This window comes from Mobula hypostoma, chromosome 1, assembly GCF_963921235.1.
Source record: "Mobula hypostoma chromosome 1, sMobHyp1.1, whole genome shotgun sequence".
Lineage (NCBI taxonomy): Eukaryota > Metazoa > Chordata > Chondrichthyes > Myliobatiformes > Myliobatidae > Mobula > Mobula hypostoma.
The window spans coordinates 212591460-212612704 of NC_086097.1; the positions used below are offsets into that span (position 1 = coordinate 212591460).

The 21245-nt window shown below is 39.5% G+C and overlaps 1 protein-coding gene across 4 annotated transcripts in view; it reads right to left on the reverse strand.

Moving 5' to 3' along the window:
- Positions 1 to 15649, reverse strand: part of tox (thymocyte selection-associated high mobility group box) — a 256894-nt gene extending 241245 nt beyond the window's left edge. For all 4 annotated transcript variants that reach the window (XM_063041946.1, XM_063041957.1, XM_063041937.1 and 1 more), the window contains exon 1: positions 15089 to 15649. In XM_063041946.1, coding sequence (XP_062898016.1) covers positions 15089 to 15190 — 102 coding nt within the window. In that variant the 5' untranslated portion in view covers positions 15191 to 15649. The remainder of the gene's footprint in view (positions 1 to 15088) is intronic.
- Between the last annotated feature and the right edge of the window lie 5596 nt (positions 15650 to 21245).

Sequence of the window (21245 nt, forward strand, 5' to 3'; positions counted from 1 at the left end):
ATCATCAGCTTAGATGTCATGTTTGGACAAGAACATGAAGGGAATTTCGCCTTCAGGATGAACTGAATCCCCTGAAAAGGCACCTGTGGTCTGTCAGCTTCTTAGTCAGAGACAAAACTTCAGAGTGACCATGCAAACATAATGAAACAAAATACTTACTTAATAAAACAAAATTCCTTACTAATACCATCAATTGGACAAACTCTTGATTGGCTATGTTAACCTCAGATGTTTTGAGCCAGCATAGAATATTTTACCATGTCATAGATGTTAAATAGACAGAAAGATAATCATACATATTTTACATCCAATGGCAAAGAGACAGCTACATTTGAAAACTGGCCACAAAGCTTTAATAAGCGTTGTGGCATTGATTTCCTTTATTACAATGTGACTTTCAGCATGGCATCAAATATTCAGTGGCAAACAGAAAGAGTGAAGTGATCAAGCGGCTTGAACTGGCAAACAGACAAAGAATTCTCACAGAGAACAAAACAGGAAGTAAGCAAGTAAGAGGCTCATAATAAACATTTACTCATTTTATAAATTACAAAATAATAATTGTGACCTACATATGGGATTAAGCTGAACGGAAGCAAGAATAAACTGTAATTACTTGAAAGATGGTTGTAATTTGTACCTGGAATAGATGGAAATGCACATCATATTGATTTGATCAGTTTTCCGGGGTCAAGAAGAATGTTTTAGCAACAACTATAACTTAGCATGCCATTAGAAATTCACTCATGCAGTAATGTGTAACATTTTCAATGAGAATATTTGTAGAAACTTGTCAATGTTCCTGTCAAGAGAGCTGGTCATTGTTTTCAGGAAGCAGGGCATTGCACACACTCCTTTCTGGTATCAGCAGTGCTGAGGCTGTGATGGCGGAGAGCTTCAAATTCCTAGGGATAACATTACCAATTGCCTGAAATTGTTCAGCCACATAGAGCATAGCCAAGAGAGCACTGACTGCAGTGCCTCTACATCTTCAGAAGGCTAAAGAGATTTGGCATTGATCCACGGCAATTGTTATTGAAAAAGTGTTTTGATGCATCCTACCTGCATGTATTATGAATTCATACTCTGCCCGAAACCGTAGGAAACGGCAGAGAATTGTGGACGTAGCTCAGCACATCACAAAAACCAGTCTCTCCTCCATGGATTCTGTCTACATTTCCCAATTTGGTGGTAAAGTGACCAACACCAACTTCTCCCACCCCAGATATTCTCACTTTTTCCCCTTTCTTTTGGGAAGAAGATACAAAAGCCTGAAAGCATGTACCACCGTAATTGAGGACAGCTTCGATTCCACTGTACGATAAGATTGACTGTTGACCTCACCATCTACTTTGTCATGGCCTTGAACCTATTGTCTTCTTGCACTACACTTTCTCTGTAACTGTAACACTATATTCTGTATTCTGTTATTGATTTCCCTTATACTACCCTGAGGTACTGACATGCTGAAATGATATGTATGGATGCCATGCAAAACAGACTTCACCACTCTACCTCGATAGACATGACAATAATAAAAACTTTATGTCAATTCACCAATCACTGATTCTATACTCTTTACATTCACAAAGGGTGTACAACTTGCCCTCAAAGAGACTATCACTGACAGCAAATTTTACATTCTAACTACAGAAGTTACTGTCTGTACGGAATTATAGTGGCATTCAGGTCTGACAGTTTTGCTATCAATACAACTACAAAATCTGGGCCATTGTATAACTTTGGAACTGATTTACTAAGTGCTTTGTACTTTATCTTATTTTCCACTTCTATAAACCTAATTGCTTTGTCTATCCTTAGCATTAATTAGGAGAAATTTGATCACATGTTAACTTAAAATACAGTTATTTGAAGTGGGCTTTAAATATAACACCCTAACAATGTCTTGCAACAAGCCAATTTATTACCAGGCTTGGAATGGTAATAGCATCAACTTTAAATTTTGCATCACATTTACTAATCTAGGAAAACAAACTGCCTTCTACTCTGAAATTGTCCACTACCATAATAGGTTATTTGCAACTAAATGCCTTGCCAAGTCCTAGGTTTGTGATATCACTGAATGAAAACTAAATATAACTCAGTGAAGCACCACTGCGGGTGTCAGAAATACATTCATGGCTATGAATCAATGATAAAGAGACTTCACTAAGTAGCATTATTGAGAGCATAAAACATTCTAAACACTAATTGCATTAAAAACAAGTAATTTCCTCAAAACTCTAAATGAAATCTATTTAAAAACTGAAATTTGCTTTTACATCGTTTCCTGCAATTTTCAACTTCGGCTAAGATTTTTATATTGAGGTAAATGTCATAGTTCATCATAAATACCAAATGGCTTCAAAGAATATTGAGCTCATTTTATGTATGCTGTTAACGCACAAGATTAAAAATTATCGGGGTACTATTTTTACCTGCCTTCTATACAACCCATTAGGTGGCCAGCAGGTAAAATAGTGACAAATTTGCATTCAGTCCTGATTCCATCCTTGGAAATCTTAAAGTCCATTCTGATATGCTTACATTACCATTTTCACATTGATTGAGTATGGAAACAGCTGTGACTTCTTCAGGAGGCTGGATTAGCTGAAGAAAAATAATCTTCCTGCATTATATCATTTATTTCCCTTGTGGGCCAAGTTTCTCCACATGTCACAAGAGAAATGAAGGCATAACCATAAAACAGTGAAGGGCCAACTCAACCCAATTTTTATGGTCAGGCAACTTCTCCCCCATCCCCGTTGGCCAATTGCATCAGGATATAGAATATAACATAGAATATAGAACATAGAATAGTACAGCACAGTACAGGTCCTTCAGCCCACAATGTTGCGCCGACCCTCAAACCCTGCCTCCCATATAAGCCCCCACCTTAAATTCCTCCATATACCTGTCTAGTAGTCTCTTAAACTTCACTAGTGTATCTGCCTCCACCACTGACGCAGGCAGTGCATTCCACGCACCAACCACTCTCTGAGTAAAAAACCTTCCTCTAATATCCCCCTTGAACTTCCCACCCCTTACCTTAAAGCCATGTCCTCTTGTATTGAGCAGAGGTGCCCTGGGGAAGAGGCGCTGGCTATCTACTCTATCTGTTCCTCTTATTATCTTGTACACCTCTATCATGTCTCCTCTCATCCTCCTTCTCTCCAAAGAGTAAAGCCCTAGCTCCGTTAATCTCTGATCATAATGCATACTCTCTAAACCAGGCAGCATCCCGGTAATTCTCCTCTGTACCCTTTCCAATGCTTCCACATCCTTCCTATAGTGAGGCAACCAGAACTGGACACAGTACTCCAAGTGTGGCCTAACCAGAGGTTTTTTAGAGCTGCACCATTACATCGCGACTCTTAAAACTCTGTCCCTCGACTTATGAAAGCTAACACCCCATAAACTTTCTTAACTACCCTATCCACCTGTGAGGCAACTTTCAGGGATCTGTGGACATGTACCCTCAGATCCCTCTGCTCCCCCACATTACCAAGTATCCTGCCACTTACTTTGTACTCTGCCTTGGAGTTTGTCCTTCCAAAGTGTACCACCTCACACTTCTCTGGGTTGAACTCCATCTGCCACTTCTCAGCCCACTTCAGTATCCTATCAATGTTTCTCTGCAATCTTTGACAATCCTCTACACTATCTACAACACCACCAACCTTTGTATCGTCTGCAAACTTGCCAACCCACCCTTCTACTCCCACATCCAGGTCGTTAATAAAAATCACGAAAAGAGGAGGTCCCAGAACAGATCCTTGTGGGACACCACTAGTCACAATCCTCCAATCTGAATGTACTCCCTCCACCATCACCCTCTGCCTTCTGTAGGCAAGCCAATTCTGTATCCACCTGGCCAAACTTTCCTGGATCCCATGCCTTCTGACTTTCTGAATAAGCCTACCGTGTGGAACCTTGTCAAATGCCTTATTAAAATCCATATAGATCACATCCACTGCACTACCCTCATCTATATGCCTGGTCACCTCCTCAATGGACTCTATCAGGCTTGCTAGACATGATCTGCCCTTCACAAAGCCATGCTGACTGTCCCTGATCAGACCATGATTCTCTAAATGCCCAGAGATCCTATCTCTAAGAATCTTTTCCAACAGCTTTCCCACCACAGACTCACTGGTCACTGGTTTATAATTACTTGGACTATCCCTACTACCTTTTTTGAGCAAGGTGACAACATTCGCTTCCCTCCAATCCTCCGGTACCATTCCCGTGGACAGCAAGCACATAAAGATCCTAGCCAGAGGCTTAGCAATCTCTTCCCTCGTCACGTGGAGCAGCCTGGGGAATATTCCGTCAGGCCCCGGGGACGCATCTGTCCTAATGTATTTTAACAACTCCAACACCTCCTCTCCCTTAATATCAACATGCCCCAGAACATCAACCTCACTCATATTGTCCTCACCATTATCAAGTTCCCTCTCATTGGTGAATACCGAAGAGAAGTATTCATTGAGGACCTCGTTCACTTCCACAGCCTCCAGGCACATCTTCCCACCTTTATCTCTAATTGGTCCTACCTTCAATCCTGTCATCCTTTTGTTCTTCACACAACTGAAGAATGCCTTGGGATTTTCCTTTACCCTACTCGCCAAGGCCTTCTCATGCACCCTTCTTGCTCTTCTCAGCCCCTTCTTAAGCTCCTTTCTTGCTTCCCTATATTTCTCAACAGATGATATATCATCAAGGCAGAACCATTCAATCAGACCTATGTTGCTACTTCCTGGAGGGACTGACCCCTTCCAAGTAAACATTCCCATCAGGAATTAATATTACTGTCAATATGTGAAAATCGTACTACCTGAAGATCAAAGTTATACAGAAAGGTTAGGATTTTCATATATTTTTTCCACACCCAAGCCTGACTCCATAAACACCGTTAAGTGTACAGGATGTATGAATGTTTTTAGGAAATACCAATATAATCAACCGACTGCCTGTTCTGATAGGGGAAATAAAATACTATCTATGTTTGTACATCTTTTCAGGAAATGCCAATATAATCAACTGATTGCTTATTCTGATAGTGGAAATAAAATACTGTCTTAATGAAATGATTCTGGTTTAGTCATGACCTCCCTTTGCACATCCCCTAAGGCAGTGAAGACCCACCTTACCCACCCTTGCCAATCTTTATCAATGTACCACAGAAAGCTTCCTACCCGGAAGCATAACGGATTGGTTTGGCAATTGCTCTGCCTGTGACTGCAAAATACTGCTGAGTTGTTGATACAGCTAGAAGGGGCCATGAGAAGGCCTTCACAAGCAAGATTAAGGAAAACCCCAAGGCATTCTACAAGTATGTGACGAGCAAGAGGTGAGCCATGTGAGAATAAGACAATCAGGTGTGATAGTGGAAACATGTGCATGGAGTCGGAGGAGGTAGCGGAGGTACTTAATGAATACTTTGCTTCAGTATTCACCAGGGAAAAGGACCTTGGCAATTGCGGGGATGATTTACAGCAGACTGAAATGCTTGAGCATAGAGACATTAAGAAAGAGGATGTGCTGGAGCTTTTGAAAAGTATTAAGTTAGATTAGTCGCTGGGACCGAGTGAGATATACCCCCAGGCTACTGTGGGAAGTGAGGGACGGGATTGCTGAGCCTCTGGCAATGATCTTTGTATCGTCAATAGGGATGGGAGAAGTACTAGAGGATTGGACGGTTGCAAATGATGTTCTCTTGTTCAAGAAAGGGAGTAGAGATAACCCAGGAAATTATAGACCAATGAGTCTTACTTCAGTGGTGGGCAAGTTGTTGGAGAAGATCCTGAGAGGCAGGATTTATGAGCATTTGGACAGATTATTGTTATTGTTTTACCGTATTCTACCTCAATGCATTGTGTAATGATTTGATTTCTATGAACAGAATGCAAGACAAGCTTTCACTTTATCTCCATTCATTTGACAGTAATAAACCAATACTAATAACCAGTGAGATCGGATACAACATCCTTCAATATATATTTCTCTTTTTGTTTGGTATTGTCAATAAGTCACATTATCCACTGAGTTACCAGGGAGGGATAAAGTTGAAGCTGCATTGAGATCCGATATTACTTTCAGTAACAGGGTTAGAATTGGGAGATAATATGGATGTAAGATTAGAATATGATTGAAAAACAGATTTAGTATAAGGGTCAGTTTTAGTATTGCTGTATTATGTCAAGACAGGCCTTGTAGATGTACAGTGAACAATTTAAAATCCACTACTTTCTTTAAAAATAGCACATATTCATTTTGAAATGTTATCATCCATAACTCTGAGTTCTGAAAGGTTATTTTCAATAACTCAATCTTAACATGAGTGATGAAATGCTTTGAGAAGTTGGTCACGACTAGACTGAATTCCTGCCTCAGCAAGGACCTGGACCCATTGCAATTTGCCTATCACCACAATAGGTCAACGGCAGACGCAATCGCAATGGCTCTCCACACAGCTTTACACCACCTGGACAACACAAACCCTAAGTCAGGATGCTGTTCATGCTGACTACAGCTCAGCATTTAATACCATAATTCCCACAATCCTGACTGAGGAGTTGCAGAATCTGGGTCTCTGTACCTCCCTCTGCAATTGGATCCTTGACTTCCTAACTGGAAGACCACAATCTGTGCAGGTTGGTGATAACATATCCTCCTCGCTGACAAACAACAGTGGTACACCTCAGGGGTGTGTGCTTAGCCCACTGCTCTACTCTCTATATACACATGACTGTGTGGCTAGGCATAGCTCAAATACCATCTATAGATTTGCTGATGATACAGCCATTGTTGGTAGAATCTCAGGTGGTGACGAGAGGGCGTACAGGAGTGAGATATGCCAACTAGTGGAGTGGTGCTGTAGCAACAACCTGGCATTCAACATCAGTAAGACAGAAGAGCTGATTGTGGACTTCAGGAAGGGCAAGACGAAGGAACACATTCCAATCCTCACAGAGGGATCAGAAGTGGAGAGAGTGAGCAGTTTCAAGTTCCTGGGTGTCAAGATCTCTGAGGATCTAACCTGGTTCCAACATATCGATGTATTTATAAAGAAGGCAAGACAGCAGCTATACTTTATTAGTAATTTGAAGAGATTTGGCGTGTCAACAAATACACTCAAAAACTTCTATATTTGTACCGTGGAGAGCATTCTGACAGGCTGCTTTACTGTCTGGTATGGAGGGCTACTGCACAGGACCGAAAGAAGCTGCAGAAGGTTGTAAATCTAGTCAGCTCCATCTTGCGTTCTAGCCTACAAAGTACCCAGGACATCTTCAGGGAGCAGTGTCTCAGAAAGGCAGCGTCCATTATTAAGGACCTCCAGCACCCAGGGCATGCCCTTTTCTCACTTATCATCAGGTAGGAGGTACAGAAGTCTGAAGACACACACAGTCAGCGATTCAGGAACAGCTTCTTCCTCTCTGCCATCTGATTCCTAAATGAACATTGAATCTTTGGACACTACCTCACTTTTTTTAATATACAGTTTTTCTGTTTTTGTATGTTTTTTAATCTATTCAATATACATAATTGATTTGTTTATTTATTATTTTATTTACTTTTCTCTCTGCTAGATTATATATTGCATTGAACTGCTGCTGCTAAGTAACAAATTTCATGTCACATGTCAGCGATAATAAACCTGATTGTGATTCACTGTGTAGTCAAAACTTACCTAACCCATATTTCAAAGCTTTCACTTATAGTACAATCTGTAATCGCACAATGAAACTAAACAATATGGTTTAATTTCAATGCAGCACTAAAAAGAATATCCACCAAAAAATGGTAAATACCTGTAAAAAATTTTAAAGTTTTGCAAAATACCTGGCCATAGATCAGAAAGAGTCTGCAGCAGATGACAAACACAAGAGATTCTGCATATGCTGGGAAACCTTAAAGCAACACACACAAGATGCTGGAGGAACTCAGCAAGTCAGGCACCTTCTTATTCTGGCTTCTGCCCTCTTCCTTTCCAGTCCTGATGATGGGCCTTGACCCAAATTGTTAACTGTTTGCTTCTTTCCATAAATGCTACCTGACTTGTTGAGTTCTTCCAGCATTTTGTGTGTGTTGCACCAAAATGTTTGACTGAATCAACAGCAGCAAAATATTCTTGAGTAATGCAGATGCTATCACCAAGTACAAATGCAAAGCAAATGAAGGCCACATATTCAAGACTATATGCTCCTTATCTTGATTGGCTAAATACCAACTTATTTTTTAAATTTAACAAATACTGAGATACAGTTAGTATTTAACTTATCTGCGGCATTGTTATATACTGATGTGTAGATATGGACCTCACTGGTAACAAAGTTCAGTGAGTTTTGGCAAGCTGGATTACATATATGATATGTAATTAAAATGCCCTTCCAGATTCTTATGAGGCTGTCAATCAAGAGAAAAGCAGTTCTTACAGCTCCCAATGAACCATATGCACTAACCACTCAACAGGAACTTAAATAGCACCAGACTTCGTTACCAGCAGTTGAAAACTTATCCTGATAAGCTTTATTAGCAAAATATTTCTTTCTAAATGCTATTATGTTAGAAATATCTTAAATATTGAAATTTTACAGTAATATACTGTCAAAAGTTCTGTTTAATTTTCCTTATTCTGAACAAATGCTGAAACGAGTTTATTGTAATTCAATATTGTGTTTTAGATCAGAAATGTAAGTTTTTAAAAGATAAAAGTCTTTAAAAATACAAAAATCATGAAAATTTTATCAATATTTGTCATGATTTATTTACAAATATTCCAAAATACATGCTTTTTCTTTGCAAATGAGAACTCCATAATCTGCTATGTATTGTCATTCTATTGTTATTTTCCACTCTGAATGCAATATATCCTGACTCTTAATTCTTGACAAAGAGATGAATACTAAAGAACATTAGCCATATTTAGCAAAATATTTCTGTGTAATTCTGCCTAGATGACAAAACTAAAATAGAAGAATTAACTCCAAACTGGGCCAATGTTCACACAGTGCACTTATTTTGGTTGAAATAGCTGAAGTGTCACAATGAAACTTCTTTTGTGACCTTCAGAAAATCATTAATAAGATGGACTGGGTGGTTCATAGCAAGTGGCTGATTTTACCTTTTGGCACTTAAAGTTCTCATTCTCCGCTAAACAGTAAAGATTCATACTTTTCACAAACACTGGCTATTTTTTAGGTACTTAAGGTACATATAAAAGGCTTCATATATTCATGTGGAAGGTACAAATGCTCTTCCACTATATGGTGCCACTATATATGGTTAGGTACGACTTGGCTTAATTTGGAAGAAGTCTGAGATAACTCTAGCCTTTCTTCAGAGAGAAGTAATCTGTCAGACATTCCACTTTATTTGTTATCAAAGGCATTTCATTAGTTTTTTTTGTGTAGAAACTAAAAGCATTCTAGCAAGCAATCAAATGATAATAGCTCTACTTATATTAATTTCCTCTGTTGGGGACAGCACACTGGTAAAGAATAGAACATGCATTTAACTCATTGGCAGTCAAACAACTGTTACAAAAGGATCAATGATCTTAAACAAGTCACCAGCATTCTTATGAAACAACTGTTTATCCATGATAGCAATTTATGAGGCATAGCTTTGTTATTTTCTTAATATTATACTGAAATTACTAAACTCCCAAAGGGATCTTTGTATTACTTCCAATAGTCTCTGATACTGACCTCTCATCAAAGTAACAGAAAGCAAAGCATTGCAATTTGTCTGACCAGGACCACAATAAAAATGCATCTATTGTTACATGAAGCACCTTCTATGTTATTTTCATCTCTGTTTCTGCCAATCTCTTATGCATCAATCCATGAAATTTCTCCTGTAACCCTTATGAAAAGATCCTAAATCTCGCAAGGTTAGTGTGGTCTTCTCAGCAGTGTAGTGACTTGGTCTTCAATTCCAGTAGAAATGCTGTTCAATGGCGGCTGAGTATCTTTACAGTGAAATTGAAAATAGCCTGAGTTTGCTATATAACTTTCAAATGTTCAGCTTATACATCAGAGTTGCTCTGAACCAAGAAAATCTTCACAGGTGCATATTTCAGATACTGTACTGGTCCTCACTAGAGCCCAAAACATCAACACAAGCAATATGTCATGAACTCAGCCAGGAGTACAAAGAAATTTCCCTCCATGAATCAAACAGTTAGTTTATAATTGTCGTTATCCAAAAATTATGTACTGTTTACAGAAATAATAGCTGTAAATGTTGCCTTAAAGTTTATTTCTCAGTACATGTTTTCAAACAATGCAACCTGCAAGCTTTTTGTAAGACAACAAAAACGTCTACTATTGGAGTTCATATTTTACTGTGTGTTATACTGGAAATAGCTGTTTGACCAGTTATGTCATGCTCCACAGTGACACAAACACACACACACACACACACACACACACACACACTTTGGCGTCCCTGTTTTTAATCCTAACAACAATGACCACATTGAAAAGAACATTACAGGCTGCAAACCACTTTGGAATATCTCAAGGATATGAAAGTCATTACATTTTTTAAAAAAGTTAGACTTTTTTCTTTGAAAGTAGTTATTTAAAGGTACTTGTTGATCAGCTTATTTTGTTAAATAGTTGGGTCAGAAAATACACAAGTACAGCCATCATCCTTAATTAAGTACAAGTGACATGATCTTAAAAAAATCTGTCTCCCTTCATATCATGTTTTCTAAATGAGGTGAGCACAGATGCATCTTACTGTAATAGTAGCGACAAGTACACACTAATGAGTGTCACATATGGAGCATGGCACTGCTGATCAAACTACTACTGCTACTACAACATGGACTGGAAAACATGAACTCCAACAGTGGACAACTCTGCTTTCTCGGCGAGAAGCCTGCAGGGTGCATTGTTCTGTTTGAAAACACATACTGAGAATTAAATTTTGATGTACTCAACTAAATTAAAATAACAGCAATCTTTATAAATATCATTATCAATTGAACCCAGCAACACTTGCAGCTCGTGGATTCGTAAAATGTAGTTTATATATATATATTACAATTAAATACTGAACATTTTGAAATTCAGTGCTGCCATATGGTCAAAATGTTTCTGTTGTTGAGTTTTTTTTTCAGATTGTTCCTAGTTTGCATTTTGCATTAGCAATTCTTTCTTTTGTCGGTTCCTTTGTCTGCGCAAAATTGGCTGCATTCCAGATTCAAAGTAGACCCATTCATTTGCTGACCATATAACCAGTGCCATTCTAGTTCACATCAGCCTGAGAGCTAAGCTCCACAGAGAATAAAAGGCTCGTTTCACCACTGACGAATGGTGTATATATTTTGCTCTGTTAAAAAAGGTAATACCATGTCTGAAGCTAACAATATAACTTATAATTTCGCATTCAGGAGCAGGCAGCTGCCAAAATACTCATCACCTAAAAACTTCAATAGCTGTCAAAGCAGTCCTCACACTAAAAACTATCATCATCATCCAAAATGTGACCTATTAATTTAATAATACATGTCAACTGTAGAAGGTTCAGGAAATAGAGAACAGATTTGGATATTGCACCCCTTAAATGCAAATCATTGCATTTAGGAAATTTGACTGCAAAGCACACTATCTCTGAGGAATAAACAAAATGAACTTATTCTTGCATTAGTTGGATTTCTACCACTGCCATTGCAAGAAAACTTAACAGTAAGCTTATCTGATTTAAACAGCTGTTACATAATATTCATCTTACATCTAGTCTTCCCCAAGAAGTCATTGGGGATTTCTTTAAAAGTTTTAATAGAGTTTGGTTACTCTTGACTTATAATGTTATGAAGACCATTGAAATAGAGTGGGCACATTGTCAAAGTTTGATCTTTATACATTTTTGATATACGACTTGCTTGAGAACAACATTTCAAACATGAGTTCCCAATCTGGCTCCATGGACCCCTCAGTGAACGGTAGGGGTCCATTGCATAAAAAAGGTTCGGAACTCCTGATTTAGATGAAGAACGTTACCGAGAATGGGTTAGCAATAAAATAAATTTACTGTGGGAATTTAAATATACATCTATAAACAGTAAAATGAAATTCATAAATGAAGCAATTCTTAAACAATACAAATACAATTTTATTGTATTAATTCTTTTAGCAAAATATTGCATTTTTGCAAATTTTAATGACTTGAAGATTCATAGCTTAAAAAATTTTAACATCATATTTTTGTTGGATTTCCTCCTTTTCAAGTCTTCAGTTATTGCTGCTTCAAAAGTTGTTCTTGGCTTCTGTAAGCTTGGAACTCAACAAAATGATGTCAGAAATACTTAGGTTTCTGGGGTGGTAATATGTTATTTAGAACTAGATTAGTTTGTTAAGTGTTCTGAGGGTCACTTTGGGCCTGACCTCTTCTGTGTGTATCAGTCAGGCAATGATGTATCATTAACGCATAGCAGCTGTATCCCAATTGATGCCATGAGCATAACAGCTTTTTATAGCCATCAAGGGAGTGTAGATTGGGTTCTTTTATTAACCACTAAATCTGATTTTTACATTATATGACCTGTAGTTTTCTAAGTAGTCAGTTTGTTCAGATGTTAATTTTTTTTAAAGTCAATACATGCTGATACTATATTATTACCGAACCATTTTCTGTAGTTATTTGCCATATTTTGCAACAAGTTACAGGCTATTTAAAATACCAAAAATAAATGGCTTCTTACATGGTAAAGAGCGACCCTGAGCAACACACAATAGCTACTAATGATATATGGTTGACTGGAGAAAACTGCAGCCCTCACCATTTACTCAGAAAGGTCAATTTTTGCTCAGAATACTCAAAAGCTCACAAAGAAAATGATAATTTCATGAAAATAAATTGAATAAATCACCAGTCCTATATGAAATCGTGATTAAATCTGATTACAATTTCCAGGAAAGATAATACATTGGCAAGTTAACAATTGTTTGCTCATAACCAGGAAGGCGATAAATTTTAAGAAGCGCAGTAAGTGAAAAATAATGGGCTATGAGTAACAGGTAACAGTTCTGTTGATCATCTTGATAAATACCACAGTGCAACAATGAACTTAGCACTCAACACCTTTCCATTTGTCAGTAAATTATTTTGTGAAACAATTCATTAATTTATGAATTATATATTTTAGTAATTCAAGTGAAGGCTCAGATAATATTAAAGATAATTGTACAGAAAAGAAAGGATACTTGCAATGCTGTAACCCATTCCTGGGGTTCAGATAACACCATAAACCCTGAGGCATTTTATAAATGTAATCTTATACATTTAAGACTAGAAAGCAGTCTCAAATACTTAGAGTTGTCGCTTTCACTTCTTAAAACACTGGTACTTCTCACAAACAATAATAGTTCAGTGTCTTTTTCATCGTAAAATTCAGCACTAAATGCTAAGAATTTTACAAAAACAAAGTTTGATTTACTTGATGTGCATCATTTGCCAGATGTGGCCAAATGCTCTTTGAAAGCTGTAGGTAAATCAGTTGTAATCTTTCAAAAGGCAAGAAAATAAGAGTTCTGAAAATATGTTTGTTTTATACTGATATAAATGTACAGAAAATGCTGACCTGCTTTTAACTCAGCTTTTATTCAGTTACTTGTTTTAGCAGCATTCGTGCTACCAAAACCTAATGCTACACTTATCCTTGGGTCACTAAACTTCCCACACAAAAAAATCGTGAAATTTAGTTTTCATTATTACAAAAAATCCTGCTTAAAAACCTCTACCACTATCAGTTTCACCAGAGATATTCACAAAAATACCCTATGTGCCGAAAATTAGCAAAGAAATTTAATTGGTAAGAATTTGCAAAATGAAACTTTTTGATGCTATCAGATGTTAAACTTGCAGTAAGCCACTTTATAACATTAACTGTATTTTAATGTATTCGTTACTGGCCCATGGTCTAAAATTAAGTAGAAATTATTACATTCCACACATTGATATTCATAAGTTGATGGTCATATAACAGTAAACATTAATGTTTAAATGAAATATCAGCTGCTTGTGTGCAGTTTTACTCTTTAGAACAGGAATAAATGGATTTGGTTTGTTCTGCTTCTGTTTGGGAATAGACACAGATCATGCATATAGCTAACTAGAGATATCTGTTCAGGTCCTACACTCAGCTCCTGAAAGAATATCCCATGTTGAATTGTACTCTGACCTAAATACAACAACGTAGCATTAAATTTTGTCTGTTTATTCAAGAAATATCTCACACATTTGGTATTAACAGCTTTGTTTGAATTGCTCTCCTCAGTAACCACACTGATACGCTCAGAGCACTTTCCAACAGTAGATTTTATACAGCATCAAACTATCTTCAACTAATCCAACCCCCATTACAAGCAAATACGTTATCAACGCAAGTAAACTGACACCATAATAGTTGATTCATTTTAATTGCACTCTGTCCGTCATCTAAAAAAAAACTCTTGTCAACTGAATCCAAAGCACATTTGAAAGTACAACCACTTGCTATGATGCAGACACTAACATCGGGACAGATCACTAGTCGGAAACATTTAGTCTACTCTTACAGTAGGTGCAAAGACTACATGTAGAAAAATAATTACTGATAAAGCTGTATTCCCTGCCTAGCGATTTAAAAAAATATAAGAAAACTATGTCTGTGTTCTAACAGTGCAAAGACATGCGAATTATCGAACCTATTCAGTCACAGTTTCCGAGACAATGAAAGGAAATGAGTCGGAACTAGTTTATTCAGATCAGTGCAGTTTTACTACCATGCCACTCACTACTGTAAACATCCTACGATTTAAAAACTGTGGGGTGGCTGCAAAAAGCGAGGGAACCGTACATGGTCTCTCTCTAACATCCCGGCCTCAGCTTTCACTAACATGCAATACAATGCGCTTCGAAACTCATCAGTACCACCTTATTGTCCCCGGCCAAAAGAGCCAAGTGCCTACATAACACCACTGCGTCTCAGCCTTGCATTAGGCGGACTGCAGGTTTTGCACAAACTCCAGAAACATTCAAACAGACACAAGAGTAACAATGCATTAAATAAAGAACTAAAGTCAATCACCTTATTGCAATAGTATGGATCTAAGCAGGGTGAAGGTCCCAGGCAGGGAGTATCAGTAGAGATGTTAGCTGGAGCAGTCTGGAGATAAAACCTCACGTCCATTTCAAGGAAATTTGCAGTGTACACATCAAGCAGCTCCCCTTTTTTTCTGGTTTGTTCGTGAGCGCACAGAAAGAAAGAGTGAGAGTGAGAGGGAGGGAGAGAGAGAGACAGACAGACAGACAGAGAAAGAAAGAAAGAGAAGAAGCAAGAGAGGGAGGAGAGGCACCTTCCCTGCCTCACATCCGTTTGTGGTCTGCAGTGAGAGAACTCTCCAAAATAAAGCTGAGCAGCAGCCCGTAGTTTTCTGCTTCCAAAAGAAACCGCTTTGCGGTCCGGTGGTACTTGAAGGAAAATAATATATATATATTTAAAAATCAAGTCAGTAAAATAGCTTCTTTCCACGAGTTGGAGGAGATGTCTGACTTTTCTCCCTCTCCCTCACCTTAGGAAAGGAGACTGTGTAGTTTTGGTCAGCCTTTAGCTGCTCCTAAGCGCGTCCAGTGTGACACGGAGAGCAGAGCGCGAGCGGCGCCAGCCTGCACACAAAGGGAAAGGCTCGGGCCGCAGTAGCGCGCAGTGGCAGCCAGGGGGCGCATGGACTGCCCCAGGCTGACAGAGCCCCAGTCAGCGCAGCTCGGCGGCACAAAGCCGCACATTATCCTGCCTGACAAATGGTTTGTTTTGATGTTCATAAAATGAACCATTAAACAATATGCCATCACTGTCATTCCAGGCATTATTAAAATGTCTTACCGCATCCCCCCACCCTAAGCCTCAGACAAAAATAAACTAATTCATTATTCTTTGCTACAACAAGATTCTACACTCTCATATTCTGTGGCGAGCTTAGCAGCAAGTAGTGGCGATGGAAACATTACTGATTCTCAATTAGTTATTCTTTCGCAAGTTTAGTGATTCCTGGTGATCGCATAAGTAATAAAAACTTTTTGTCCCTTAATTTCCCAGGACTGAATAAGTAGTTAAGTATTAATTGCACAACTAGGTAAAGGTTACAGAAAGTTTACTGGGATCACATTGCACAATTTGGACAGCACAATATCACAGCTGCCTCACACCTCTAGAGAGCCGATTTCATTCTGACACCAATGCTGTCTGTGTGGAGTTTGAATGTGCTCCCTGTCACCATACGGATTTCCCTCTGGCTTCACCATTTCCTTCCTCCAACATCCCAAAGATGTGTGGATTTATAGGTTAATTGGCCACTGTAAATTGCCCCTAGTTGGATGGTCATAGAATCATAGAGTGGTAGAGTGAAGACGAAGTTGACAGCAAACATGGAGAGAGTAAAAGGGAGAGATTAGCGTAAATTTATGTTTGTTGGTGAGTGCATACTTGGTGAACTGAAGGGCCTGTTTCTGTGCGGTGACCCCCATTCTAATTTATCACTAGGTTTATTGGATAATGTTGAATCAGCAAAACACGTTCCCTATTTACACATGGTATTTTTATGATGCTCGTGTGATTTTGCTAGGTTTCTGTAATCATCCATTTTATATAAGAGCTTTGCTTACACTTCAATCTGTTTTGCACTTCTGTATGTAGAGGTCTATAGATTTACGAAGTGTGAGCAAAAAGTTCCTATTATATTAGACCATAAGTAAGAGGAGCAGAATTAAGCCAATTGGCCCATCCAGTCTGCTCTGCCATTTCATTATGGCTGATCCAATTTTCCTCTCAGCCCCAATCTCCTGCCTTCTCCTTCATGCCTTGACCAATCAAGAATCTCTCAACCTCTGCCTTAAACATACATAAAAACTTGGCCTCCATAGCTGCCTGCGGCAAAGAATTCTGGCTAATGGAATTCCTCTTCATCTCTGTTCTAAAAGAACGCCCCTATTCTGAGGCTGTGTTCTCTGGTCTTAGACTCTCCCTCCATAGGAAACATCCTCTCCGCATCGACTCTGTCAAGGTCTTTCACCATTCGATAGGACTCAATTAGGTTACTCCTCATTCTTCTGAATTCTAGTGAATACAGACATAGAGCCATCAAACGCTCTTCATATGGCAAGCCATTCAATCCTGGAATCAATTTCGTAAACCTCCTTTGAATCCTCTCCAGTTTCAGCACATCCTTTCTAAGATAAGGGGCCCCAAACTGCTCACAATATTCCAAGTGAGGCCTCACCAGTGCTTTATAAAGTCTCAACATTACATCTTTGTTTTTATATTCTAGTCATCTTGAAATGAATGTGAATATGGCATTTGCCTTCATCGTCGCAGACTCAACCTGCAAATTAGCCTTTAGGGAATCTTGCAAAGGACTCCCAAATCCTCTTGCACCTCACTTTTTTGTATTTTCTCTTCGTTTAGAAAATAGTCTACCCTTTCACTTCTTCCACCAAAACACATGACCATACACTTCCCAACACTGTATTCCATCTGCCATTTCTTCATCCATTCTACTAATCTATCCAAGTCCTTGTGTAGCCTCTCCACTTCCTCAAAACTACTTGCCCCTCCACCTATCTTCATATTGCTTGCAAACTTTGCAACAAAGCCGTCAATTCCATCATCAATATCATTGACGTATAATGTAAAAATAATCAGTCCCAACACGGAACCCTGTGGGACACCACTAGTCACCGGCAGCCAGACAGAAAAGGCTCCTTTCATTCCCACTCTTCGTTGCCTGCCCATCAGCCACTGCTTTATCCCTGCTAGAATCTTTCCTGTAATACCATAGGCACATAGCTTGTTAAGCAGCCTCATGTGTGCCACCTTGTTAAAGGCTTTCAGAAGTCGACAATATGCAACAACAACCAATTCTCCTTTGTCTATCCTGCTTGTTATTTCTTCAAAGAACTCCAACAGATTTGTCAGGCAAGATTTGCCCTTGAGGAAACCATGCTGACTACTGCCTATTTTATCATGTGCCTCACAGTACCGTGAGACCTCATCATTAAAAATTGACTCCAACATCTTCCCAGTCACTGAGGTCAGGCTAACTAGTCTATAATTCCCTTTCTCCTGAAATCTCCCTTCTTGAAGAGAGGAGTGACATTTGCAATTTTCCTGTCTTCTGGAACCATTCCAGAATCTATTGATTCTTGAAAGATCATTACTAATGCCTCCACAATCTCTCCAACCACCTCTTTCAGAACCCTGGGGTGTACACCATCTGGTCCAAGTGACTTATCTACCTTCAGGCCTTTCAGTTTCCCAAGAAGCTTCTCTCTAGAAATAGTAACTTCGCAAACTTCATGACCTTTGACACCTGTAATCTCCACCATACTGTGTCTTCCACTGTGAAGACTGATGCAAAATACTTATTCCATTCATCCACTATTTCCTTGTCCTCATTACTACCTCTCCAATGGTCCAACATCCATTCTCGCTTCTCATTTATACTTCATATATTTGAAGAAAATGTTTGTATCCTCTTTAATATCATTGGCTAGTTTTCTTTTGTAGTCCATCCTTATCTTCTTAATGACTTCCTTAGTTACCTTCTATTGGTTTTTAAAATCTCCCAATCCTCAAACTTCCCAGAAATTTTTGCTTTATTAGAGAAACATAGAAACATAGAAAACTCACAGCACAATACAGGCCCTTTGCCCACAAAGCTGTGCCGAACGTGTCCTTACCTGAGAAATTACCTAATGTTACCCATACCCCTCTATTTTTCTGAGCTCCATATACCTGTGCAGGAGTCTCTTAAAAGACCCTATCGTATCCGCTTCCACCACCGTTGCCGGCAGCCCATTCCATGCTCTCACCACTCTCTGCGTAAAAAACTTACCCCTGATATCTCCTCTGTACCTGCTTCCAAGCATCTTAAAACTGTGCCCTCTCGTGCTAGCTATTTCCGCCCTGGGAAAAAGCCTCTGACTACACGCACAATCAATGCTTCTCATCATCTTATACACCTCTATCAGGTCACCTCTCATCCTTTGTCGCTACAAGGAAAAAAGGCTGAGTTCATGCAACCTATTCTCTTAAGGCATGTTCCCCAATCCAGGCAACATTCTTGTAAATCTCCTCTGCACCCTTTCTATGGTTTCTACATCCTTCCTATAGTGAGGCAACCAGAAATGATACAGTACTCAAAGTGGGGTCTGACCAGGGTCCCATATAGCTGACTGGTCTATAATTTCCTGGGCTATCCCTACTCCCTTTCTTGAATAATGGAACAACATCTGCAACCCTCCAATCCTTCGGAACCTCTCCCATCCCCATTGATGATGCAAAGATCATTGCCAGAGGCTTAGCAATCTCCTCCCTCGCTTTCCACAGCAGCCTGGGGTACATCTCATCCGGTCCCAGTGACTTATCCAACTTGATGCTTTCCAAAAGCTCCTGCACATCCTTTTTCTTAATATCTACATGTTCAAGCTTTTCAGTCCGATGTAAGTCATCCCTACAATCGCCAAGATCCTTTTCCATAGTGAATACTGCAGTAAATTACTCATTAAGTACCTCTGCTATCTTCTCTGGTTCCATACACACATTTCCACAGTCACACCTGATTGGTCTTATTCTGTCATGTCTTATCCTCTTGCTCTTCACATACTTGTAGAACTCCTTGGAGTTTTCCTTAATCCTGTCCGCCAAGGCCTTCTCATGGCCCCTTCTGGCTCTCCTAATTTCCTTCTTGAGCTCCTTCCTGCTAACCTTATAATCTTCCAGCTCTCTATCATTACTTAGCTTTTTGAACCTTTTGTATGCTCTTCTTTTCTTCTTGACTAGACTTACTACAGCCTTTGTACACCACAGTTCCTGTACCCTACCATCCTATCCCTGTCTCATTGGAACGTACCTATGCAGAACTCCACGCAAATATCCCCTGAATATTTGCCACATTTCTTCCGTACATTTCCCTGAGAACATCTGTTTCTAATTTATGCTTCTAAGTTCCTGCCTGATAGCCTCATATTTTCCCTTACTCCAATTAAACGTTTTCCTAACTTGTCTATTCCTATCCCTCTCCAATGCTATAGTAAAGGAGGTAGAGTTGTGATCACTGTCTCCAAAATGCTCTCCCACTGAGAGATCTGACACCTGACCAGGTTCATTTCCCAATACCAGATCAAGTACAGCCTCCTCTACTGTAAAGATGAAGGCACACTCAGGGTGGAGGAACAACACCTTATATTCCGTCTGGGTAGCCTCCAACCTGATGGCATGAACATCGACTTCTCTAACTTCCGCTAAAGCCCCACCTCCCCCTCGTACCCCATCTGTTACTTATTTTTATACACACATTCTTTCTCTCACTCTCCTTTTTCTCCCTCTGTCCCTCTGAATATACACCTTGCCCATCCTCTGGTTCCCCCCCCCCGTCTTTCTTCCCGGACCTCCTGTTCCATGATCCTCTCGTATCCCTTTTGCCAATCACCTGTCCAGCTCTTGGCTCCATCCCTCCCCCTCCTGTCTTCTCCAATCATTTTGGATCTCCTCCTCCCCCTCCCACTTTCAAATCCCTTACTCACTCTTCCTTCAGTTAGTCCTGACGAAGGGTCTCGGCCTGAAACGTCGACTGCACCTCTTCCTAGAGAGGCTGCCTGGCCTGCTGCGTTCACCAGCAACTTTGATGTGTGCAGCTTCTCCTCTTGTAGGCTTTTCTACATATTGTGTCAAGAAACCTTCTTGAACACACCTAACAAACTCTACCCCATCTAAACCACTCGCTCTAGAGACATGCCAATCAATATTTGGGAAATTAAAATCTCCCACCACAACAACCCTGTTATAATTATACCTTTCCAGAATCTGTCCCCCTATCTGCTCCTCGATGTCTTGTTGCTATTGGGTGGTCTATAAACAACATCCAGTAGAGTTATTGACCCCTTCCTGTTCCAAACTTCTGCCCACAGAGACTCCGTAGACAATCCCTCCATGCCTTCCTCCTTTTCTGCAGCCATGACACTATCTCTGATCAACAGTGCCACACCCCCACCTCTTTTGCCTCCCTCCCTGTCCTTTCTGAAACATCTGAAGCCTGGCACTTAAAGTAACCATTCCTGCCACTAAGCCATCCAAGTCTCTGTAGTGGCCACAACATCATAGCTCAATGTACTGTTTCACACTCTAAGTTCATCCGCTTTGTTTATAATACTTCTTGCATCGGTCTGAGTGCGTCCCTTCTCAATCATCT